Below are 25,027 nucleotides of genomic sequence, written 5' to 3'. Positions count from 1 at the left end.
TCCACATAGAAGGCTGCCAGTGCAGGTGACAGCTATGTGACAAGATTTCTGCTACCACTGTGCCCCTTTTTGACCCGAGGACAGAGTATGGGGTGAGGGTCTTATCTTTGCTTGGGTTATATTGACCAGAGGTTGACAAAGTTCCTGCTGTTTCTCCTGCTGGGCTGCCTCCACCAACTGAGAACTTTGATCTATTCTTGAGAGCAGGAACTGGCCACTGTGAGCTTAGAAGCCAATGATATGAAGCAACCAGCTCTCTTTGGCCATCCTTCTGCCATGATCCCAGAGGTCAGCCTCATCAGATAGCCCAGCTATCGTGAGACCTCAGTCTCCCAGGGTTCACTCATGCCTTTGCCCAATGACAGTCTGATCTTCAATTCTCTCAGAGAGGGCCAGAGCCTGGCTGGCTGCCCTGAGTTTGCCAGAACTCAGCTGGCCTTTGTATTTTATATTTTTCTGTGAGCTTTCAACTCTTGGTGACAACATTGCCATTTCCTTACACAATTTTCTTTGTGCTTCCTTCAATTTTTTAGAACTATACAATGTGTTGTAAGCTTGTAGATGCTGGCCAGATGATCACCAAGCCTGTTCCTCCCCCATTCCTGGACACTCAGCTGGACTGCATTTCCCAGCCTCCCTTGCAGGTAGGTACAGGTACATGTCTGCATTCCATCCAATAGAATGTGATGGAAATAACGTCTACCACCTCCAGGCCTGCCTAAAAAAGCTTCCTACGCAATCCAGCCTGCTCTTTCTCTCTGTTCGCTCCTCTGCTGATTCAATGCAGTGCACCAAATGGAGGACTCCAGGGCTGTAGGGGATGGCAGAGCCACTCAGAAAAAAAGGCCTGGGTCCCTGCATGGCTGCATGGAGCAGAGCCTAACCCAACCTGCCCTGCACTGTCATGAACAAGAGATACACACGTATTGAATTAGGGTGCTACAATTAGCGGGTTGCTTGTTAAAACAGTTAATATACCCTGATTAATAAAGGATATTTGTATAGGTGGTAAAACTCGAAAGGAAAATATAGGCCATTAGTTTTAGGAGCGAGTTTCTTGACACAGAGGAGGTAGGTACTTGGGAAATAGCTTTGCTGAACAAACGAATGCGCAAACACAATTGCTCTTTGACCGTGGCTTCAAAGTCTTGTCCACACAAGCGTGTGGCCCCGAGGGGAACGGGAAAAATGTAGACAGTTGATTTGTCAGCGTAGTGGGAATGTGGGTGAAATTTTTCCTGTTATTGTTAGGATAAGGTTATTTTGCAATAAATACGTAGAGAATGTGGAGTCAGGCTCTCCCGCATTCTGTGTGGCATGTGTAAAAACATTTAGGCACGCAGCACTCCAAACAGATGTTTCCTTGCAAGCAAGAGCTCATTTCTCCCGAAAGCAGTCAGGATCCAGCCACCAGGCATCCCCCTCCTCCAGCAGCCCAGCTCTCCAAACCCACCCTCCCCAGTCCCAGCCTACACAAGGTCCTCAGCCCTGCCCCCAGATGGAAGCCCCCCGCCTTCTGCCACCACAACACATTCTGCAGGCTCAAGGCTGAGTTCAGTGTCACCAGTGCAGAGCTCTCCACCCATCCTATGTCCCCGTAGGTCTTTGACCCTCTGTAGTGGGCATCTGCCCATTCAGCCTGGCAGTGCCCAGAAGACAACTTGCCTAGGGGTGAAGGGATGAGGGTCCCCCAGTCAGACCAACCAGGTCCGCACCCCAGATGCCCACTGACCAGCTCAGGGGTGGGAGCAAGTTGCTTTGCCTCTCTGAAGCCCAGGGACCATGACAGCCCCTTCCTGAAGGATGTTCGTGAAGAGCAGATGAAAGGATGCATGGAATGTTCTTAGAAAGGCCCCTGGCCCATATGGATCACTCAATAAGCCTTGGTCCCGGGACTGTCCTCAGAAGTAGAGACTGCATCTGTGTCTGGCTCTTACAATGACCTGTTAACCCCTCAAGGGTGATGCCCACATGCTCCTCCCTGGTAACTTGCCTGGAGTCCAGCACTCAGTGAGCTGCACATGGAACAGAACCAAGAGCTCAACCAGCCGCAGAGGAGCTAAGTTAAGCCTGTGTCTGTTGATGGCCACTTGGCCACTGGATTCGAGGCAGGATGCACTGGCACCTTGGGACTGCCCTCACCATCAGTCCTGCCTTGCCCAGAGGGCTGGGCCAGGAGAAGCTGGCCAGTGCAGGGGCCAGCCAGAAAGCATGTCCTGGGGAATGGCTGAAGAAACTAAGGATATGTACCCAAAGAAGAGAAGACCTGAAAGAAGATTCTATCTACCCAGAAATGGTGGTTGAGCACCTACTATGTTTCAGGTACTGTTCTCAAATGAGTGAGACAGAGGGCAAGACAGACAGATGGCCTGCCCTTGTGGGCTTGCATTCTGGACATTAAATTAAAAATAGAACCAGACAATCCCATTAATAAAAAATAGAACCAGACAATATAATAAATAAAAAATAGAACTAGACCATACAATTAAAAAATAGAACCAGACAATAAATAGATAGATACGTATAGATATATAGATAAATAGATACGTAAAGCAACATCAGCTGGTACTAAATTCTATAATGAAAAATAAAGGCAGGCTAGCAGAAGAATAGAGAGTGCTGAGCCAGGCCAGGTTGGTAGGGTTGAGGGGGTGGTTTGGTGTCAAGGAAGGCATTTCCCAGCAGGTGACAGTTGGGCAGACACTTGAAGGAAATGAGTGAACTATCATCTGGGTGTGTAAGTGGTTTGCTAACCCTGCCCTGCCTGTGCACATGCCAAAGGGAATTACATTTCCCAGAGTCCTTTGCCCTCTGGCTTCTGGGTAGGTTCAGCCAATGGGAGGCCCCAGGGTAAGAGCGGAGGCTGGGAGGAAGCAGAATCTCAGCTACTTTCTCCCCTCTCTCCCTGTTCCCTGTGGCAGTCCCAGCAGGTTGGTATGGGACACAATGCTCTAAGGTGAAGCAAGGTTCCATTTCTCCTCAGCTATCTTCTCTCTACTTCCTGACGTTGGGACTTCTTCTTCCTCAACCCCATCTTCCTTTGCTCCCTTGGCTCATAAGTGAGAAGGAGCTAATTGGCTGACTGGAGGAGCCAAAGATTCCCAACAGGCACTTGCCTAAGGCTCTGCCCTTAAAATCACTCAGGCATCTGATGTGTTCATTTTCTTATTTTCCAAACCTAACATCTCGTTTAAAAAAAAAAAACAAAAACAAAATTATGTCACCACATGACTGTATGGTCAACAGCCTAGTTGAAGAATCCCAGACCTCCCTGAGATGCATGCCAGCCCCAGAGATGAGAGAGATGAGTAGTAGACCCATCTCTCCTCCAATCAGAATCATGGTGCACCCACACAAGTGCATTTGGGGGACCCATTTGGACAGTCCAGGGCTGTGTGTGCTGTAGAAATGGGGGCAACACTTCCCATCCCTGTGGTGGTTAATTTTATGTGTCAACTTGTGATATGGTTTGGCTCTGTGTCCCCACCTAAATCTCACCTTTGATTGTAATAATCCCCATATGTCGTGGGAGGGACGTGGTGGGAGGTAATTGAATCATGGGGGCAGGCTTTTCCCATGTTGGACTTATGATAGTGAATAAGTCTCACAAGATCTGATGGTTTTACAAAGAGAAGTGCCCCTGCACACGCTCCCTCTTGCCTGCTGCCATGCAAGATGTGACTTTGCTCCTCCTCTGCCTTCTGCCGTGATAGTGAGGCCTCTCCAGCCACGTGCAACTGTCAGTCCATCAAACCTCGTTTTCTTTATACATTATCCAGTCTTGAGTAATGTCTTTCTGAACAGCTTGAAAATAGACTAATGCAACTTGAATGGGACACAGGGTGCCCAGATATTTGGTCAAGGATGATTCCGGGTGTTTCTGCAAGAGTGTTTTGGATGAGATGAGCATTTAAACTGGAGGATGTTCGGTAAAGCAATGTGCCCTCCGTAATGTGAGTGAGCCTTACCCAATCAGTGGAAGGCCTGATTAGAACCCAAACACAAGAGTGAATTCTGCTGCAGACGGCCTTCAGGCTCCATCTGCAAGGTCAGCTCCACCTGCTTCTACCACAGACAGCCTTCAGACTAAAACCATGGCATCGGTTTTCCTTGCTGTCCAGCCTGCAGACTCACCCTGTGGATTTTGGACTTGCCAGCTTCCAACATGGTTCAAGCCAATTCCTTATCATAAATCTCTGTCTGCATATCAGCACATCCTATGGGTTCAGTTTCTCTGGAGAACACTGACCAATCCAATCACCATTACTCCCAGTGAGTTGCTGGTGATGCCCCTTCAGGAAAACTGCTTTGACAAATGAGAGCTAGGGAAAGATTTACAGTTCCTGAGCAGCCAAAGTATTTTCTCCAACGGCCATGAGAACCTTAAACCTTTCCTTCTTTCCAGGCTCCCATTGGCCGCCAGGAACTTGCAGGTTGGCTACAGCAACCATGGAGGACGTGGTGGGTTCTGTATCTGTCCCTGGACTCGCCTTCCCAACGTAGCTGCTTTTTTCCCTTGGCCCTGACTTCCTAATTCTAGGTGAATGTTAGTCTTCCACTGCATGTTTTTCCCACAAAGTGCAGGGAGCTCAAAACGCCAGGCCACATGTCCGAGGGTTTTCCCTCCCCTTCCGCCGGCCCCTGGCCAATCCGCTGGCTGGGAAGGAGCTGGCTGCATCTCTCCTTTTGAACTCCAACTCCGGAGGTGAGAAACTGGCTGGAGCCACCCCCAGGGCAAAAAGAGGAGAAAGGGCATCAGAAAGGCACGTGCTCAAGACTGCAATCAGGCAGCTGTCCACACTGTCACAGTGGGCACTCGCCAGATACCAGGTGTATTAGTCAGGGTTCTCTAGAGAGACAGAACTAATGCAATATATCTACATGGGAGTGTATTAACTCACACAATCACAAGGTCCCCCATTAGGCCATCTGCAGGCTGAGGAGCAAGGAGAACAAATAAATCCGAGTTCCAAAACTGAAGAACTTGGAGTCTGATGTTCGAGGGCAGGAAGCATCCACCACAGGAGAAAGATGTAGGCTGGGAGGCTAGGCCAGGCTCTCCTTTCACATTTTTCTGCCTGCTTTATATTCTAGCCTCGTGGGCAGCTGATTAGATGGTGCCCACCCAGATTAACGGTGGGTCTGCCTTTCCCAGCCCACTGACTCAAATGTTCATCTCCTTTGGCAACACCCTGGCAGACACACCCAGGAACAATACTTTGTATCCTTCAGTCCAATCAAGTTAACACTCAGTATTAACCATCACACTGGGGGCTGGAGGAAGGGGGACCTGGGGTTGCAGGTGAAGACATCAGGAAAGACATCTTGAGGAACCTGCTGCCGCCAATGTTAAGATCACCGCTGGGATGGCTTGGGCTGCTGGAGACAGCTCACTCAGGCCTGAGGCCTCAGGGCACCTGGGATATGGCATCACCTGCCCCCAGCCCATGCCAGCTCCAGCCCACCTCAGCTTACCTCAAACTCCCATGAGCAGAAGGCTTTACAAAAGGTGGGATGTGAAACCCCCTGCCACCCATAAGGACACCCCAAATAGAGGCCCAGTAGCAGCCAAGCCCACGCCCTCGTCCTGCCCTGCTGTTGACTGTGAAAAGAGGGAGTAGGGGGAGACGGTGGCCATTTTTCCACTGCCTGATTCCCTTGCTAATTTCTGTCCTTCTGAGGACATGATAGGAATAGCCAAAGGTCAGAGGGATTTGTGTTCCCAACAGGCAGCAAATGCTTCCGAGGAGGTGGAGGATGTGGTGCTGGGCCAGGCCATCATTGTGGGTCCCGGCCTCAGAAGGATTCCAGGGAAGGGGGGACAAGCATTTGGGGGAAAGAGCTGCCCTTTAGACATCACAAAGGCTGGCTGTGTGTCCTCGCTGTTTCCAGACGTTTGGAGGTGGGGCAGCCTATGTCTATCTTATGAGTGAGGAGGTTAGAGGTAGCTTTCCTGGAAGGGTGCGCGGGTCAGGGACTAGATGAAGCTGTGTAACAAGAGGCTCAGAACAGATAATAGCTTCATTCTCCTCCCTCTGCTGCCTGCGTCATCTGCAATCCATGGAATCTCCCTTCTCCATCCTTAACAATGGGGACAATAACTCCTCCCTACAGGAAAAGCGGAATCAGCCAGGCTTAGCCACCCCCAACAGGGCAGCACAGGGGCTCACGGATGCCCTGTCTCCTCTTTCTGCCCTGGGGACAGCTCCAGTCAGCTTCCCGCCTCCGGAGTTCAAAGGAGAGATGCAGACACCAGTCACTGCCTGCCGGCGAGACCCATGTCCCATGCAATCCCAGCCGAGCTTGGCCAAGCCCTCTCTCACTCCACCACATTCTGGGCTCACGAAGCCCTGGGCTAGCACTCCATAACTCTGCAACTGGCACCCCAGTCTCTATGAGTACAGAGGTCCCCCTTATCCACAGGGAACACATTCCAAGACCCCCAGCGGAAGCCGGAAGGCGTTAGTATCATATACAATTTTTGTGTACATACGTACCTATGTACGTTTCTCCTGTACATGCATACCATGATAAAGCTTTATCTAAAGAATAGACACCAAATGAGATTAACAATAACCAATAATAAAATAGAACAATTGTAACAATATGTCAACATCATTACTTTTTTTGGCGAGGGGATGGGGTCTCCCTCTGTCACACAGGCTGTAGTGCAGTGCTGCTATCTCAGCTCACTGCCACCTCCACCTCCCGGGTTCAAGCAATTCTCCTGCCTCAGTTTCCTGAGTAGCTGGGACCGCAAGTGCCCACCACCTCGCCCAGCTAATTTCTGTATTTTTAGTAGAGACAGGGTCTTGCTATGTTAGCCAGCCTGGTCTCGAACTCCTGGCCTCAAGTGATCTGCCTACCCACAGCCTCCCAAAGTGCTGGGATTACGGGCGTGAGCCACCACGCCCGACCTCAGCATCACTACTCTTGTGCTTTGGGGCCATTATTAAGTAACAGAAGAGGAGGGTATCTTAAACACAAGCCCTGCAATATGGAGACAGTGGATCCCACAACTGAGAGGGCTCCCAAGTAACTCGCGTGCAGGTAGCATCAAGGTGTAGAGGCGCTGGACAATGGGATCACTCACGCTTCAAGGGGGACTGAGCGAGACGGAACGGGATTTCATCACACCACTCAGAATGGCATGCCACTTAAAACTGAGGAATTATTTACTTATGAAATTTTCCATTTAATATTTTCAGACTGCAGTTGACTCCAGGTAACTGAAACTGCAGAAAGTGGACCTGTGGATGAGGAGGGGCTAGTGTAGGTTTATTGGGAGCCCCCAACGTGCCTTGACCAGGAAAGGGACAGTCGCCTTGGATGCCTCACTGAAGCCCCTCAGGGAGCCTCCCCCTTTTTCTCGTCTCTTTTAGGCTGGAGGTGGCTGATGGGTTGGCAGACGCAGACCTGGCAGGACCGGTGAGGGTGCCTGTGCTTCTCGAGAACGCAGGGGTTCTCGTCACCTCTGGGCCTCAGCTTTGTGGCTTCATCCAGTTCTAGAGATAGGAAAGTCCCATCAGGCATGCTGTCCTATGCATCCTGGGGAAGTTTTGGGACTTTGTTTTAAAAACTTTAATGCAGGCCAGGCACAGTGGTTCACACCTGTAATCCCAGTACTTTGGGAGGCCGAGGTGGGTAGATCACCTGAGGTCAGGAGTTCAAGACCAGCCTGGCCAAGATGGTGAAACCCCATATCCACTAAAAATACAAAAATCAGCCAGGCGTGGTGACGCATGCCTGTAATCCCAGCTACTTGGGAGGCTGAGGCAGGAGAAATTGCTTGAACCCAGGAGGCGGAGGTTGCAGTGAACCGAGATCGCACCACTGCACTCCAGCCTGGGCGAAAGAGCGAGACTCCATCTTGGAAAAAAAAAAAAAAAAAAAAAAATTGCAACCTGCCAGTGCTGGAGGGCTCTGTGTGCTCAGGCTGTGTGCTGAGGGCTTTGAGGAACATGGTCGTTCTGTCCTTTTCTTACAGATGGAAGCTGGGCCCCAGGCTTAGCACACATGCCCAGGCCACCCAGGTAGAGGTGGAGGGCATGGGATTCAGGCCCAGGCCATCGCTGTCTCCGAACATATTGCTGGAACAACCTCCCTGCCAGGTGAGTCTGTGCACAATCCCTTCTCCCTTGCTACCCTCTCCCTGCCTCCTGGCCCCTCCAGGACCACACCCAAGACCCTCAGTGGCTGCCTGAAGCCCACGGTTGGGCTCTGATTTCTCCAAGGACTTCCCCACACCCCCATCAAGCATCCGGGCCCCATTCTGTGCCCTGAGTGCTTGGCATCTCCAGAACCCCTCTGCCCTGCTTCTCCAGGACCCAAAACTGCTCTCTCCCTCCTCACCCCAACCCCACTTCTGGTAACAAGCATGTAATTCCCCACCTTTTGCTCACACTCCACACACACACATCGCTGGATCCCTGGTGACCATCCCTGGGCTCTCTCCTGAACCAGGGGTTGGGGGCCTACATTTTGCCCCTGCAACTGTCTCAGACCTCTGCTTCCTCTCACATAACTGTTACAGTCCCAGCACCCCAAGCCTCTGCCCAAGCGTCTGCCCAGCCTCCTCCCTCCCCATCAATCAGTCACCTAGGTCACTCCCAGGAGCCATTCTCAGAACCAGGTCCAGGAGCAGCACTCTCTTCCTTAAATGCCCTTGACAGCCCCCTCCTGCCTGTACACCAAAATCCAAACTCCTAGGCAACCCTCAAAACCCTCACAATTTGGACCCGACCTGCCTTGCCATCGTACGTCTTCATCCCTTCCTCTATGCACTAGTGTCTGAACCAGAGGGTCTCAAATTTTGCAGACTATGGGAATCATGCAGGGGAATTATTAATCATATTCCTGGGCCCTGCTCTTGGAATCCAGCTGGTCTTCAGGCCTGGGAATCTGCATGTGCCACCAGCTCCCCAGGTGGTCTGGGGAGACCTGCAGAAGATCATGTCCTGAGCTTGCCAGGAGCTCTGCAGCTTCCAGGCCCTTGCTCACACCGTTCCTTCTGCCTGGAATGCTGTTCCCTTCCTACTGGCCTAGCAGAGTCCCCCCAGTCCTACCTCTAGGGACACCTGCTCCAGAAAGCCTCCCGCAGACCCCAAGAGTGAGCAGCGCCCCTTCCCTTGTGTGTGTTCCAGGGCACTCTGCCCTCTCTTACAGCCTAAGACTGTCTTCCCAATGTGGGAGCTATTTACATGCCATCGGTTTGTTTGTTTGTTTGTTTATTGAGACAGGCTCTCACTCTGTCACCCAAGGTGGAGTGCAGTGGTGCAATCTCAGCTCACTACAGCCTTGACCTCCCAGGCTCAAGCAATCCCCCCACCTCAGCTTCCCCAGTAGCTGAGATGACAGACACGTGCCACCACACCGGCTAATTTCTTTGTATTCTTAGTAGAGATGGGGTTTCACCATGTTGCCCAGGCTGGCCCCAAACTCCTGGGCTCAAATAATCCTCCCACAGTGCTGGGATTGCAGGTGTGAGCCCCCACTCCTGGCCTACGCACCATCCTTTACTTACTCATCTGGGAGCCATTGGAGGCAGGGGACACCCCACCCAATCCCCAAGGCCGGGGCTTGTAAGTGGGGGCAGGTGCACTCTGAGGCTCCAGACCTTGTCAGGGTTCCTGGCCCTCCCTGCCGCCAGTACACTGCTGCGGATCCCTCTGCAGGCACATCGGGCTTAAAAAGGAAATACACTATATTATGACTTCACTTCTTTTATTTTTAGAACAAGTGACTCATCTCCACCACAGGGGCTCTGTGAGCTGCTCCCAGGCGGACTTACGGAGGCCAAGCAGGGAGTGAGAGGCCCGAGAGGGCTGAAGCTGCCCCTGCCCACACCCTGGGGCCCACGACTGGCTGAGATGCAAGGCAGTCGGTCGCTCCCACAGACCTCCCCTCCAAAACAGCAAGTCTGGAGAAGCCGGGCACCTGCAGAAGAGGTGGCTGCGGCAGAGGGTGCATCCGTCTCATCCTGCTTAGGAGGGGAGATGTGGGTGAGACCAGGCCGTTGTTTCTCAGGGCCTCACCTCACCATCTTTTCCTCCACATGCAGACCGGCCACTGCCATGGCCACAGCCACGGGCTGCCCAGGTGTGCTGCACCTGCCTCCATAGAAGAAAAGCTGGGAGCACTCTGGGGGCCCAGAAGAGCTAGCCCTTTCCCAGGGCTGTGACCCCTTTGGTGGGGGAATGGGGAGGAGAATTCCTGGTGATGACATCCGTGCCCAGGACCGAGGGCTCACAGTTCACCTTTGCCCTGCCTCAGTCCACCTCACCTCTGGGTGTGATAGCTCATTCCTGTAATCCCAGCACTTTGGGAGGCCAAGGCAGGTGGATTGTTTAACCCAGAAGTTCAAGACCAGCCTAGGCAACACTGTGAGACCCTATCTCTAGAAAAAAAAAAAATATATATATATATATATAGGCCAGGCTGAGACAGGAGGATCATTTGAGCCTGGGAAGTGGAGGTTGCAGTAAGCCTTGATTGCACCACTGCACCCAGCCTGGGCAACAGAGCAAGACCCTGTCTCAAAAAGTAAGGGAACAACAGCTCCCTAAGCTTACTACTACTACCACCCTTAACTACTCATTTCCTACAGCCTTGCTCACTATACTTTCCAATCTGTGTAACCCACTTGTTTCTTCATTTTTAAAAAATGTGTGCTCATTACAGGAAAACTAGAAAATCCACAAAAACTTCATATGGGGCAATAAGGATGGGGTATGCACACATGCTATTAATTATGAGGGAAAATGGGGTGGGTGGGAGAAGACGTTTGCATTTGCCTGGAAGCACATGGGATAGCTCTGGATGAGACACAAGAAACAGGTAGCTCGGGCTGCATTGATGGAGGGAGACAAGATGGCTTTGAGGAGACAGAATCCTTGCTCATGGTATATCCTTCTGCAGTTTTGAAAGAAGAGGAGGAGAAAGAGAAGAAGAAACAGGAAACGAAGACACAGAAATTAGGAAACAGTCCCCAGAACCACCCTCACTTCTGACAGCAATTGCAAGTTCAGGGATCCTTAAGTTCATCATCCTCCATTTCAATAACTCACTGAAAGTTGTAATGGTTAGTTATGGTTTTTTACAGTGAAAGGATTAAAATCAGCCAAGGGAAGACATGCATGGGGCAGAGTGCAAGGAAGTTCCAATCTCCTTCTCCCAGTGGAGTTATGGACCGTATGAATTCCTCCCAGCAATGGTGCGTGACAAGATGCATGGAGTATTGCCAAGCAGAGACGTCCCCGGAGCCTCGGTGTCCAGAGTTTTTACTGGGGCTTGATCACGAACACGTGGGCATGATGGACTGATGCCCAAGTGACTGACCCTTACTCTTCTGCCCCTCCAGAGGTCAAATGGAGACCACGTGACCCAAACTCCTCCTCACAACAGGCAAACAAAGATGCTCTTCTCAAGCAGGACATCCCAAGGGCCTGGAGATCCCCTCCTAGGAACCAAGGACAAAGACTAGACTTCTATTTGGGTCAGATTAATTCTTTACTACACAGAAAGTCCTATAAACAGGATGACCAGCCATCCCAATGTGGCCAAGACCCTCCCCATTTTAGTGTTGAAAGTCCCATGGCCCAGGCAATACCTCCACCCTAATTACTCATCCTACATGGAGGCACCCACCATCGCCACCTGCAAAAAACTACGATGGCTTTTTTCTGTGTCTTCTTGACTGCACTGTAGAGACAGGTACAGGAGCACAGGACTGGGCAGCCGTGGGGAAGGAGAGTCAGCTTCTGTGCTCTGAAAGTCCAATTGGAGTCCCCAGCCCACGGTGGTCCCCAGCTGCAGCCCCTCCACCAAGGCTGTTCCTCTAGCTTATCCAGGCCTCCTAGTCTCAGCAACATGACAAAGCCACCAGCTTCCCCTGCAGGTCACCTGGGCCCCCCAGGCTGGACACCAGCTTTGTGTGGGCTTCTCCACCAGCCTTGACACTGTCAGGGTCTCATGTCCATAATAAATCTCGTCTAGAGCACCCATGGCGATCGCACATTAAAACAGACTAAAGGAAATCACTGTGAACCCTAACTTGATCATCCACAGTGGCCAACCATGTTTCTGCTCCTTATGTTGCTCTTATAAATGGGGTCTTTCATGCTTCTTATCTCCTAATGAATTGCTGTGTGTATGGTTTCTCCGTATTGATCTAGACCCACTCACTTGACTGAATTCTGGTATTAGCATTTGTAATTGCTTTCAGTTGACTCTCTTCCATTTTCCAAGAAAATCATCCATCTCTCTGTAAATAATTATTTTCCTTCCCAGTGCTTGCACCTCTGATTTCTTCCTCTTTTCTTATTGTTTTTCTAATATCCAACCATCCTTGCATTTCTGGAATCCATTCCACTCAGTTGTTGCAATGATTTATTTCCCTAATGTGCTGCTTAATTCAGGGACTTAATATTTTTACATCAATGTTCCCAAGCAACACTGGTGTGTGTTTTCCCTTTCCACGCCATCTATGATGGATCTTGGCATCAATGATAGGCTTGTTACATAAAAAGAAATTTAAAAGTTTCTTCTTTTATGTTTTAGAACAGTTTAAATAGTGTTACCTGTTCCTTTTTGGTGTGGTTGGATCCTCCTATAAAACATTCTGGGCCTGATGCCTTTTTTTTTTTTTTTTTAAAGGAAGGTTGACTTTGACAACTTTCTATTTCTTCTATGGTAATCAATTTGTTTAGACTTTATTTTGAGACAGAGTCTTGCTCTGTTGCCCAGGCTGGAGTGCAGTGGCGTGATCTCAGTTCACTGCAAGCTCTACCTCCTGGCTTCATGCCATTCTCCTGCCTCAGCCTTCTGAGTATCTGGGACTACAGGTGCCCGCCACCACGCCCAGCTAATTTTTTTGTGTGTTTTTAGTAGAGACAGGGTTTCACCGTGTTCACCAGGATGGTCTTGATCTTCTGACCTCATGATCCACCCGCCTCGGCTTCCCAAAGTGCTGGGATTATAGGTGTGAGCCACCATGCCCAGCGTGGAGTCTTTTTTAAATAAATTATGCTTTCTATGTTTTCAAAGTCTCAAAATCATTTACGTATCCCAGTGCCAGTTTCCTGTGGTTATTTGCCATTTTATGTCTCCGTGGTTGTTTTCCCCATAGACTTTTATTTCATTTACGTTTCCTTCTTTTTTCTTGATAGGATTGACTAACAGCATCCTTTTTTATGCCCATCAAAAATCTGGCACTTGGATACATTTGTTAATTCTATCACTTCTTAATGCATACATTTCCTCTACCTTTATTTCTTCCTTCTGTTTTTCTTAGTTTTGTTCTATTATGTTCAATATATTGAGCCATATGCCTAATCCATATGTTTTCATCCTTCCTATTTGTTAATATGAATATTTAAAGCTATAACTTTCCCTTTAAGAATTGCTTTGGCTGCATCTCACAGGTTCTGGTTTGCAGTCCGAACATTATCACTCAACCCATTTATGCCTAGTGTTCCATTATTGGAATGCTAAGCATGTGGGAGTTATTTATATATCCTACTGCTCAAGGTAATCACCAAGGTCTGATTGCAAAATTCAAAAAAAGGCAACCTCAGGCATAAATGGACTAAGAACCTCCTCCAAGAAGCTCCCTCCTGCGTTCCTGTAACACACCATGCATTCACCCACCACCCTTTTACTACATTATGAAGGTCCAGCACAACACTGTCCATAACAAAAATAATATAAGCTATCTATGTGATTTTAAATTTCCTAGTAGCCATATTAAGACCTATTAAAAGGAACAGGTGAATCAACCTAAATGCCCATCAATGGTAGACTGGATAAGGAAAAAGTGATACATATATACCATGGAATACTATTCAGCCATAAAAAAGAATGAGATCATGTCCTTTGCAGGAACATGGGTAGAGCTGGAGGCCATTGTCCAAAGCGAACTAATGCAGAAACAGAAAACTAAATACCACATGTTCTTTCTTGTGAGAACATGTGGTCACATAAAGGGGAACAGCAAACACTGGGGCCTACTTGAGGGTGGAAGGTGGGAGGAGGCAGACGTTCAGATAAAATAACTCTTGGGTACTAAGTTTAGTACCCAGGTGACAAAGAATCTGTACACCAAACCCCCATGAGTTTACCTGTGTAACAAACCTGCACATGTACCACTGAACCAAAAATAAAAGTTAAAAGTTAAATAAAATATCATGGCCAATAAAAAATGAAAATAAAAGAAACAGGTGAAATCGAATGTAATATTTAACCCAATGCCTCCAAAATAGTATCATTTCAATGCATAATCAATATAAAACCATTACTAATGAGATTTTACATTATTTTTCTGTGCTGTCTTCCACAGTCAGTATGTATTTTACTGACATCATATCGCAATTTGTGATGGCCACATTTTTACTGTTCAATAACCACACACGCTTAGTGTAGGTCTAATATCTGTTTCCAGGTCTCTCTGCCCACTATCCTTACCTCTCTGACTGCAAGCTACCTGAGGGCAGGTGCTTTGCCTTATTCAACATTGTATCTGTGGTGCCTTGAATACTGCAAGCACTCAGTGAATGCTTGCTGACTGCTTGCAGACAGGATGGCTCAAACGGCAGACATTTATGTTCTCACAGTTTTGGAGGCTGGAGTCAGTTGGTTCTTCCTGAGTCCTCTCGCCTTGGCTTGTACATGGCTGTCTTCTCCCTGTGTCCTCACCTGGCTCTCTTTCTCTGTGTGTGTCTGGGTCCTAATCTCCTCCTCTGATTAGGACACCCATCCTTCGGATTAGGGCTCAGCCTAATGACCTTATTTTAACTTAATTACCTCTGCCAAGACCATATCTTCAAATACCATAAATTCAGATACTGTATTTGAATCTCTTTCTGAAGTATTAGGCATTAAAGGTTCAACATATGAATTGGGGCACATGTTCCAGCCCTAACACTATCCTTTTATGCCTTTTATACATCTGCTGTCCATCATCATTATTCATTTATCCATCAGTTCTTCACTGTCTCCATTCCACGGGCTACAGTTTGCATCTGTGGCTACCAGCTGTGAGCAGAGGCGTGTTCCCATGTGTCTCTAAGAAGGAGCGTGTCTGTCTCAGCCTTGGACTTCCTTATTAAAACATTTTCTTAGGAGGCCCCAAGGAGCCATGGGGAGCCATGGAAATCTCCAACCTCTGACTCCAGATTGGAGCAGCCAAAGACAGCTTGACTCAGCTGCTATTCCTGAAGGGCAGACAACAGCAAAACCAGCACATAAGGGTACCACAAAAGATGCCCAAATATCCTAAATAGGGTCCAAGACAAAGACCACTATTACAAAGAATGGCCAAGGAGCACGTGGCAGAGACCACCAGTTGCCCGCCTGATCACCATTTTGCCTCTGTTTCTTTATAACAAACTTGGCATTCAGGATGGCAACGAGACCAGCTAACAAACACCACCATCTCTCAGCCTCCTGTGCATCCAGGGATGCCACGTGACATCCTTCTGGCTTATGAGATGGAAAACTAAGGGTATCTGGGGACACTGCTTTCTGTCTCTGTCACCCTTTTTCTCTTCCTGCCTGGAACTCGTGTAAGGTGCCTGGAGTAGCAGCAGTTTTCTTGTAGCCATGGAGGTCAAAACTACGTGCTGAGGGTGGCAGAGCAGAAATATGGCAGGATCTGAGACCCTGATAACTTCATGAAGCTGTCACGCCACAGCCTGGGAATGCCAAACGCCAGACTTCTTGCTACGTGAAGAAAGAAAAACAAAATATTTTTAAAGCCTCTCTTTTTTAAGCCACTGTTTGTCTACGTGTCTGTCACCTGCAGCTGAATGCATCTGCTGCCTGAGATACGGCCAGGGCACACCCTCTCGTTCATTCAGCCACCATGGCCTGAGTGCCTGTTCTGAGCCAGGCACTGCATCACGAGGCTGGAGATGCTGACACGTGGATGCAGAATACATGAACTCATTAGAATTGTGTCTATTTTCCAGGAACAGAAACCAGTGAAACTGGCTTAAGAAAAAGAAAAGAAATTATGAACCAGTGTAACTGAGATAGGGAGTCAGAGGAGGTTGGCAGAATCTTCCCTTCCACCATCTTTCCAGATTGATATGTTCTCATGGGGCTGCCTGGAGCTTCTGTCCTCCCTGCCAGGCAGCCCCAGCAGAGGAGTCTGTTCTGACCCCTGGCTCCAGCAGAAGTCCCAGGATTCTGAGGCTGGGCACGGTAGCTCATGCCTGTAACCCCAGCATTTTGGGAGGCCAAGGCAGGTGGATCACTTGAGGTCAGGAGTTCGAGACCAGCCTGGGCAATATAGTGAAACCCCATCTCTACTAAAAAATACAAAAATCAGCAGGGCATGGTGGTGCACACCTGTAATCCCAGCTACTCAGGAGGCTGAGGCAGGAGAATCATTTAAGCCCCAGAGGCAGAGGTTGCAGTGAGCCAAGATTGCGCCACTGTACTCCAGCCTGGGTGACAGAGTGAGATTCCATTTCAAAAAAACAAAAAAAAAGAAAGGAAGAAGAAGAAGAAGGAGGAGGAGGAGGAGGAAGAGGAGGAGGAGGAAGAAGAAGAAAGAAGGAGGAGGAGGAGGGGAAGCAGGAGAAGGAGGAGAAGGAGGAGAAGTCCTAGGATTCTGGTTCACTGGACCAAGAGGTGACCTCAGGTATGTGTGCAGGTGCCATCCTACACACCCATATGAACACGCAGGCCACACACAGGTTTACACAAAACTCTACAACTGGCAAGACATCAGCACGTCGGATGAACTTCTAACTCTTTCCATCCAGCGTGACCTGGTTTGCCCAGGACTGAGGGGTTTCCCAGGACGTAGAACTTTCCATTTTAAAACCAAGACAGCCCTGGGCAACCCAGAACAGCTGGCCATCCTAGCTCCGTCTGTACCTGCTCATGACAACAATGTGATTTTTCTTCCTTAAAGAGAATAATAAAATTGTACAAGATCATGTTTTTAAAAAGTGAACAATATTTTCCTTAGAGATCAATAAGAACATTCCTCGCCACAATCCTACGATCAGGCGAGAATATTCAGACAGAGTCCTGGTGGCTGGTGGGGGTGGCAAATTGTCTGTGGCAGGGGGGAGTGGCCATAGAGTTCTGCTGTCCTCTGGTTGATACAACAGAGGCCAAACTGAAACAGAGCATGGTAGCCCCTGCCCCTGTGCAGACTTCAGAGTGTGAATGAGAAGGGACCCTCTGCAATAGGTCATCTTCACATCACCCCCTGGACACCTCAAACTCTGGTCGGTCCCCCTCCCAGACGGTTTCTGCTCCTGCTCACCAGCACCCCCATGTCTGTAGCTCTCTTGAATGAAGGATCTGAGCACAGCAAGTCCTGCAGAAACCAAAAAAAAAAGATTTCCTTGGCATAGGTGAGTGTATCAGGTGCTGCAGAAACAGTGATAATGGTGTTTCTGGTCCTCACTTGGGGCCATTCAGCCAGGATACAGCAAGGCAGAGGCTCCCAGCCAGTGCCCCGCTCCATGCCCACCCTGGGGGGAGCCACTTGCCCCAGTCAGCAACACCAGCCCTGGAACCACCATCTAAGCTCTTGCTCTTGCTGGATGTCTCCAAGTCCTTTCAGAATTCACAGGAATCACCCCCTGTGCAAGCTTCGTGTTCAGAAGACTTGGCCCACGTTCCCTGAGCGAGTGTCCCTAGCACACCCATCACCTCTCAGGGAGCAAGATGCTGCCACATCACCAGGCCCAGTCTCCCCGGGACGATATCTGGTTCGATGCTCCTCCCTGGAGCTGCCGCCCGTCGTCCCTTCCATCTCACAGTTCCACATATAGTCAGCAGCCCTCGCTGCAATCCAGAATCCGCTGGAACCATCCCAGGAAATACAGTGTGGAGCCTGGACGTGGGTGTTTGCCGAATTTCCCCCAGAGTCTCGAATATGGAGTCAGGATGAGAACCACTGAGCTTCCCCAAGCTGTGGGTTAGGTCACCGGCATCACGGCGAATGTGCTAGGGAGGCGGGGCAGGAGCACTGGATGCTTGGCCTCAACTCAACTTCCCTGCCCCGTCAGCCTTCCTGGCCACGTCCCAGCCCCACACTTGCAGGAACAGATGAACAGAGGGCATTGGTAGGTCCCTTGGCTTGTCCCCTAAATCGTCCCCCACATGATGTCCTGCTGAGGGGGGCAGACAGGGATCCTTGTGTCCTAACTGAGGTTCAGACCGTTAGAGAGTGTGCAGAGGCTCAACCAGAGTCAAGTGCATCTGGCTGGTCAACTCAGTCTCACAAGTGCGTCTTGAGACCTTTCCCAGGGGTCTGCTCTGGGGAAATCAAGACAGCCATCTGCACTTGTCTTGTCCCTCGGGAGGCAGGAGGAGCCTGGTTATGAGGGTGGTGAGCTGAGACAGGACGTGGCCTTTGGTAGCAGGGCCGGCTTGTGATTAGGTCACCTTTGTCTTTGTGGTCCCTCCACCTGAGTCCTCTGGCTTACCCAGCTCTCCCTGCAGGCATATTTATAAGGAATTGGAGGCAGAGAAGGTCTTAAAACAAGACCCACCCCCAGGACCACTCCCTGCAACCAGGGACCCCAGAACCTGGTGATGGACCTGCAAGGCCGGCCCCTCCATCTCCCCACATGGCCGACTGCCTCTACGGGAGGGCCCTGGTCAGTCTGGGCAGGCACGATCCATCTCAGGCCTCTCTGAGCTCCTGCCCCGGGGGTGGGACATGGGGGTCATGTGCCTGTCCTGCTCCCCTCGCCTCCCACCACCACCAGAAAGGCCAGCTGAGTCTCAAGACAGGGCGCGCGGAGGCCACAGCCTGCAGAGGCCTAGTCCTGCTTGGGTTTCTGGGGCCGCCGCTGGGCCAGTCTGTAGTCGATGTAGGTCCTGAGGCAGGACCACAGGATGAGGCGCGCTAGCAGGATCACCACCAGCAGGGCCAGGAGGGGGTCAGGGCCCGAGCTGCCACCTGGCCAGGAGGTCATGCCTGAGGTCGGCACCACAGAGCAGCAGCAGCCTCTGCCCTCCAACCCCGATACAGTGGGGCCCTGCCGCCCAAGCCCAGCACTGCCAAGTGGCCGCCATGCAGACCGGGGTCAGGAAGCTCCGTCCAGCCTGAGGCCTCTGCAGCCGGCGCCCCCAAGGGACCGCCCTGTTCTCTCCGGTGCCACCAAGCAGGCCAGACCTGCCCGCCAGACTCCAGCCCAGGGCCTCCCTGGCATGTGAGAGGACAGACTGGGGACGGCGAGCGGCCTCCTTGGTCAAGAGGCCCGTGTACCATTCATCCAGAATTAACCACTCTCTGTGCTGACAATGACAGCATTGTCCAGGGGCCTGGGGGGCGGGAGGCCGCCGGGAGCCGGCCCCCCTCGCTGTCCCTGCGCCCCCTGCTCGCCAGCGCTGACGTAATCTGCAAACATCCCCGGCGGCAGCTGCTGGGCGAAGCGGCCACCTCCTCCCGGCGCTTTCAGCAGCCCACGCGGCTCTTCCGGCCCCGCCAGACAATTGGGCCCTTTCTCTCCCCAATTAGCTATCACTTCTGGAGGCCGCGCCGTCCAGCGCCGGCCCACAGTCTCCGCAGCAGCAGGCCGGGGATGGGGCGGGGGTCGGGAAGCTTGGCGGGGAGGCTGGGGCCACCGCAGGGAAGGAGGACACAGCCTGTGGATGAAAAACCAAGGAGAGAGGGGGAGAAGATGAAGACGGCAGCCCCAGCCCACAGGCGGCCCCAAACACGGCTCAGCAGCACAAGGACCGCGCTCGGGCCTCTAATAGCAAGGGGGTCAGCGCGGAAACTGGCTTCACCCCGGAAATTGGCTTCACCCCCAGGAAGGGGACCGGTGGACCTCCAGCAGCACCTCCCTCCCGTTCACCCCCACCACCTCCCACCAAGAAGCCTTAGATGGGACCTGTAGCCCTAAGCTGGAGCGCACAGGCCTGCAGGGTCCCTGACATCCTCACAGTCGCCCTGGGCCTGACGCCAGTCCCGCCTTCTACTAGCTGAGTGACCTCGGGCAAGTTGTGCAACCTCTCAGAGCTGCAGATCCTGCGTTAAAAAGTGAAGCAAATACCTCCTGCTTTGAAGGACTGGGGGAGAGAGTGTTTCTCAGAGGCCAAGCCCAGCACCTGGGCACAGAGATCCTGGCCCCTTCCTCTCAGTGGATGCCTTCAGAAAGGCCTCCACATCTTTTCTGAAATAACAGTTCTGCCCAGCCTTCTCTGTCACACACACACATACACACACGCATACACATGTATACACTTGTGTGCACACGGACTCACACGTGTGCACACACAATAAGGACACATTGACCTCTATAGGCTCTGCCCCCCAAGTCCAGCTCTGGCCTCTCACAGCCGAGTTTCTGTGGGTGAGAGATAGACTGCCAGCACTGCCCCCTCTAACTCTAAGCCTACATCCCATGAAGCAAAGGGGCCCCCGTTGGAGCTGCGGGGCTGAGCGTGAGGAACAGAGGTCTCTGGTGGCTGGGTCCTGGGAGTTCAGCCAGTTCTCACCAGGAAATGTCCAGCCTGAGCTACAGAGAACAGCAACGGGGGCCTTCCTGGCCACAGGGCTCTGGGGCCCATTGCTGGTCACCGGAAGTCAGCTCTTCAGTTTCTTCCCAATCTACACAATGAGTGTCCTCCCTGCCAAGCCTTTCCAGAAGATTCCAACGGGACCACGCATTCAAACGGAGTGTGGAGCGCGATGCTACCTCACCTTCAGCCGGGCACTGCCTAAGCTGCCTTCCTGCTGCCACCCTGGAGCCCCTGCCTGGACTGGCAGAGGCCGTCTGGGAAGCATGCCCCGGCCCTTCCTCGATCCGTGGTGTGCCCTGCACCCACTGGGCTGCCCAGCGCTGCTGTCGGAGGCCACTCACTTAGGGAACATTTAGCTCTGGGCTTGTTTTCCATGCACAGAGGTTTGAAGATCACTTCAAACATAGGTGGGGAGTTAGCTCTCTGGACCCCGTCACAGAGTGAGTCATCAACAGTGCATTTGCTATGGGGCCTTCCAGAAGGCCAGGGAAAGTCCTGCTGACTTTCTGGGGAAGCCCATCGGCACATGGGGTGCGGGTCCCCAGACAGGAGCAGCTGTGCACGCAGGGAGGGTGCAGAGGCTGCTGCCAGCGGGTATGTCCCTTACCTGAGAGGGTCACCTCTCCAGGTGACATGTCCTGGGAGAGCCGGGGGCGTCTGCTCAGGCCAGAGGCGCTCACACTAGGCAGGGCACCTCCCAACCTGGACAGGTGGGGACCAAGGTGGCCTTGGACAAAACTCTGTGTTTGCCAAGCACCCAATCGACACAGAGAGTCAGCCACGCCCCAGTCACGTGGTGTCCACACGGAGGGGTCAAGGAGGCCTGGCCCCTCCCCCTCAGACGTCCCTGGGCCTCTGGGAATCAGCAAGGACGAGGACAGTATGCCCTTCGAGAGAGGAAGGGAGTGGCCTCCTCCCGGTGGTGTCCAGGCTCGGCTTCTCCCGAGAGGGGGTTGCTTGCTGGATAAAGTGGCCGGAGCCACAGGGAAAAAGCGAGTGACCATGAGCAAGCCACAGACACAGCGCACTGACGGCATTGCAGCGTGGGGACTGTGAGACCTCCCATTCTCAGGGGAAACTCCCCACGTCCCCGCACCGTCAGCAGTCTCACCATCAGCAGTGCTGTGGTTGGGGCTGCGACCTGTGCTCACAGGTGGCTCACCGCCTGCTGCCCTGCACTTTCGCTTCCAGCAGGACCCTTCTCCAGGGCATCCTGGGCCACGGGAGCCACCCCAATGCACAGAGACCCGAAGGCCCAGGAAGCTCCCTCCCCCAGGCAGCCCTTAACCTAAGGCTGACCTGGGCAGGACGTAGCCCGGGTTCCCTGCTTCGGGGCAGGACAAACTACAGGCCACTCTGAGCCCTTAGAGCTCCCCCTGAAAATCCCAGGGACGTGTGGCTGTGCCTGAAGTCACCCCCTTCCCAGCCTGCCCCACTTCATCTTGCCCTCCCTGCTCCTCCTTCCTGTGTCTCCCCATCACACCACCCCCTGAGTTAGCCGCCTGTGAATATAATCCAGGATAAGCGAGAGGAGCTCCCCATCAGCGCAGACCCAGACCCCGCCAGTGGGAATGCATGGAGCTGGGCGGTGGCGGCTCCCAGCCCCGAGCCTCTGAGGATGGATCAGGGATGCTCCCAGCCCAGGGTCTCTGAAGATGGATCCGGGGATGCTCCCAGCCCCGGGCCTCTGAGGATGGATCCGGGGATGCTCCCAGCCCCGGGCCTCTGAGGATGGATCCAGGGATGCTCCCAGCCCCGGGCCTCTGAGGATGGATCTGGGGATGCAAGTTGCCATCGGGACCTCCAACAGCCAAGCCATCTTCCTGCACCCAAATATTCAACATTGATACAGCAGTGAGTGACACACCCTCACTCACTGTTTCCTGACAAAATGCTTGGCAGAGGAAACCTCTCCACAGGTGAGCTCCGTGGGGAAGGCCTGGGGTGGAAGCAATGAGGAGGTGCAAGTTCTCGCCCCCAAAGCCTGGTCCCCGCCTAGGACCAGCCCTCAGTCCAGGTGACAGCCTTGGACAGAGCCCCTAAGAACCTCATGAGCAGCTTTTTGTGAGCCCCAGGCAAGCTGGTCTCCACTGAAGCATCACTGGGCCTCAGTTTCCTCCCCTCAGTAAAAGGGGAAAATAATCCCAGCACTATGGGAGGCCGATGTGAGAAGTTTCAGGAGTTCCAGGCCAACCTGGGCAACATGACAAAACCCCATCTCTACAGAAAAAAAAAAATTAGCCAGATGTGGTGGTGCACACCTGCAGTCCCAGCTAGCTAGGAGGCTGAGGTGGGAGGATCGCTTGAACCTGAGAGGCAGAGGTTGCAGTGAGCCATGATCGAGCCACTGTACTCCAGCCTGGGCAACAGGACAAGACCCCATCACAAAAAAAAAAAAAAAAAAAAAGGTGAGAGGATAATAATCCCTCCCCATCTTCTGCAAGCAAGGATGGGGATAAGAGGGCTTCGCATGGGAAATCCCTGCCCAAATGTCATAGGGATGAGCTGGACTTGGCTGACTCGAATGCAGGCCCCAGGAAGAACCTTGAACGCCCTCCCCCAGGGACCACCAGGCACATCCCCCAGGGGCCGCCAGGCAGATCGCCCAGGGGCCGCCAGGCACATCCCCCAGGGCATCAGTGGGTTGGTTGGTTTTGTTTGTTATTTTCATAGCACCAACATCCTCTGAACTCTTCCATGTGTTTCTAGAACTCGAGCTCTCACCAAATCCCCCAGGACTCAGCACAGTTCCAGGCACCCAGAAGGCTCTTAGCAAGGACGGCCGCCTGCATCAGAGCCGCGAGGCCAAATTAAAGGAAGCACGTGTTTTCCTTAGACCAGATTCCACCAAAATTGTAAAACCACCACCTACAGCCTTGTTGATAGTGAGACATTCTCAGACATGTCAGGGTCCTGTTGAAAATCGCTATTTTTTTTTCTTTGTTTCTTTTTGCAACAGCAAAATATGCTTGCTTTAACCGCCCCCTCGCCACCCCACCCCCCAAAAAAAAGACAACCATGGCAGAGATGGGTGAGTTGGGAGAGCATTAACATCATCAACTCTTACTTCTGCCAAGACGGAGCACAGGACATGGGGACCCCGTCCAGGGCCCACGGGGAGCCTGAGTTCCCACCCCATGAAGGTCTGCAGCCCATCACCTCCTCCCCTGAAAATGCTGCATCTCAAAACCCAGCCGGCGCAGGCTGCCGAAATCAACAGAACATGCATTTCAAACCGGGTTTCCACTGAAATGCTCCCTACACACAGACGGGCGAAAATTAATTTTCTTTCTTCCTGCGCCACAAAAGAAGATTAAAATCACCAACAGTGGGACGAGTGGGGGAAGTGGAGGGCTTCCTCACTGAGGGAGACCCCTGCCCGGGCGGTTTCTCTCCCTAACAAGGGATGGCCCCAGCCGTCTGAAACGCCCTGCTGCAGGCATAAAACCCGACCCAGGAGAAGGTACTTAAGAGAAAGGACGCCGCTGCCCTCCCAACGGCTGAAAGCTGGTATGTAACTTTGCTCGGGGTGATCAAACAGCTAGTCAAGGACGCTGTCAGGAACAGAATGAAATTCCAAATAAATTAGCCATGTCCAAGAAGCCAATACAACACCGGATTAAGGCTCACAAAGAAAACACAATTTATTCAGCCTACCTTGTCAGAATTCTTAATAACCCCCCTTCCTTTTCCTCACCTCGGGCTGAGAGTCCCTGGGTGTGAAGAGACAAAATGAACCCCACTCGGGACGCTGGGCTACACGTACTTAGATGCGCGGGATGTCTAGTGGAGCATAAGCGTTTACAAAATCGTGTTTTTAGGAACATTTCAGCGGGGACCATACACAATCGCGTAGGGAAGGCGAGCTGTCCCAAGGCCCACTCACATCTGAATGAGCGGGTTCATACATTAGAATACAGGAGGAGGGGGGCAGAGACAGGGATATTAACCATTTCAGCTTAACTCTTTGGGGTTTTAGGAAGAGTAACATCCCTGCCGGCGGCTCAAATGTAGTGTGTGCTGGCAGAGGTGCCTGAAACCTCTGTCTTCATTTGGACATGATTTTAAATGTTAAGGCAACAAGTAGGTGAACGGTAACTGTCGCCCTTTGCAAATCCTAACTGTCCGCCGTGACAACTCATTAATATATTCAGCAGCCCGAAAGACAATATCTTTTTTTTTTATCAATGAACCCAGACGGCTTTCACAGCCCACAAACGCTCTTTGAAAGAGTTAATAGGCAGAGGTTTGTGCCGACTCTGGAGCGGGCACCTTTGAAGGCTCCCAGGCCTCCTCCTCGTCTTAGGCTGTGATGATGTATCTGGTCTGCCCAGGCCTCAGTGAGAGTATGGGGCCCTTTCTTTGTCCCCAGAGAGGGGGGTGGAGGGTCCGGGCAGGGGGAGTTTGCTTTACAGCACGGAGACATTTGCAAGAGATAAAGCCGACAGGGAATTTGAAGGGGAGCTGGAAGGAAGTGATTGGGCCATTACTCTGAGACGGAATGTCAAGATGCTTGAGAAATACACAAAAT

The 25,027-nt window shown here is 51.8% G+C and overlaps 1 protein-coding gene across 1 annotated transcript; it reads right to left on the bottom strand.

Moving 5' to 3' along the window:
• Positions 1 to 16,529: 16,529 nt before the first annotated feature.
• Positions 16,530 to 22,685, bottom strand: SMIM38 (small integral membrane protein 38). Its single transcript, XM_031653789.1, has one exon. The coding sequence runs from the start codon at positions 18,942 to 18,944 to the stop codon at positions 18,789 to 18,791; it is 156 nt and encodes a 51-aa protein (XP_031509649.1). The 5' UTR covers positions 18,945 to 22,685; the 3' UTR covers positions 16,530 to 18,788.
• Between the last annotated feature and the right edge of the window lie 2,342 nt (positions 22,686 to 25,027).

Source organism: Papio anubis, chromosome 12, assembly GCF_008728515.1.
Source record: "Papio anubis isolate 15944 chromosome 12, Panubis1.0, whole genome shotgun sequence".
In the NCBI taxonomy this organism is placed as follows: Eukaryota; Metazoa; Chordata; class Mammalia; order Primates; family Cercopithecidae; genus Papio; species Papio anubis.
This window is presented reverse-complemented; position numbering and strand designations above follow the sequence as displayed.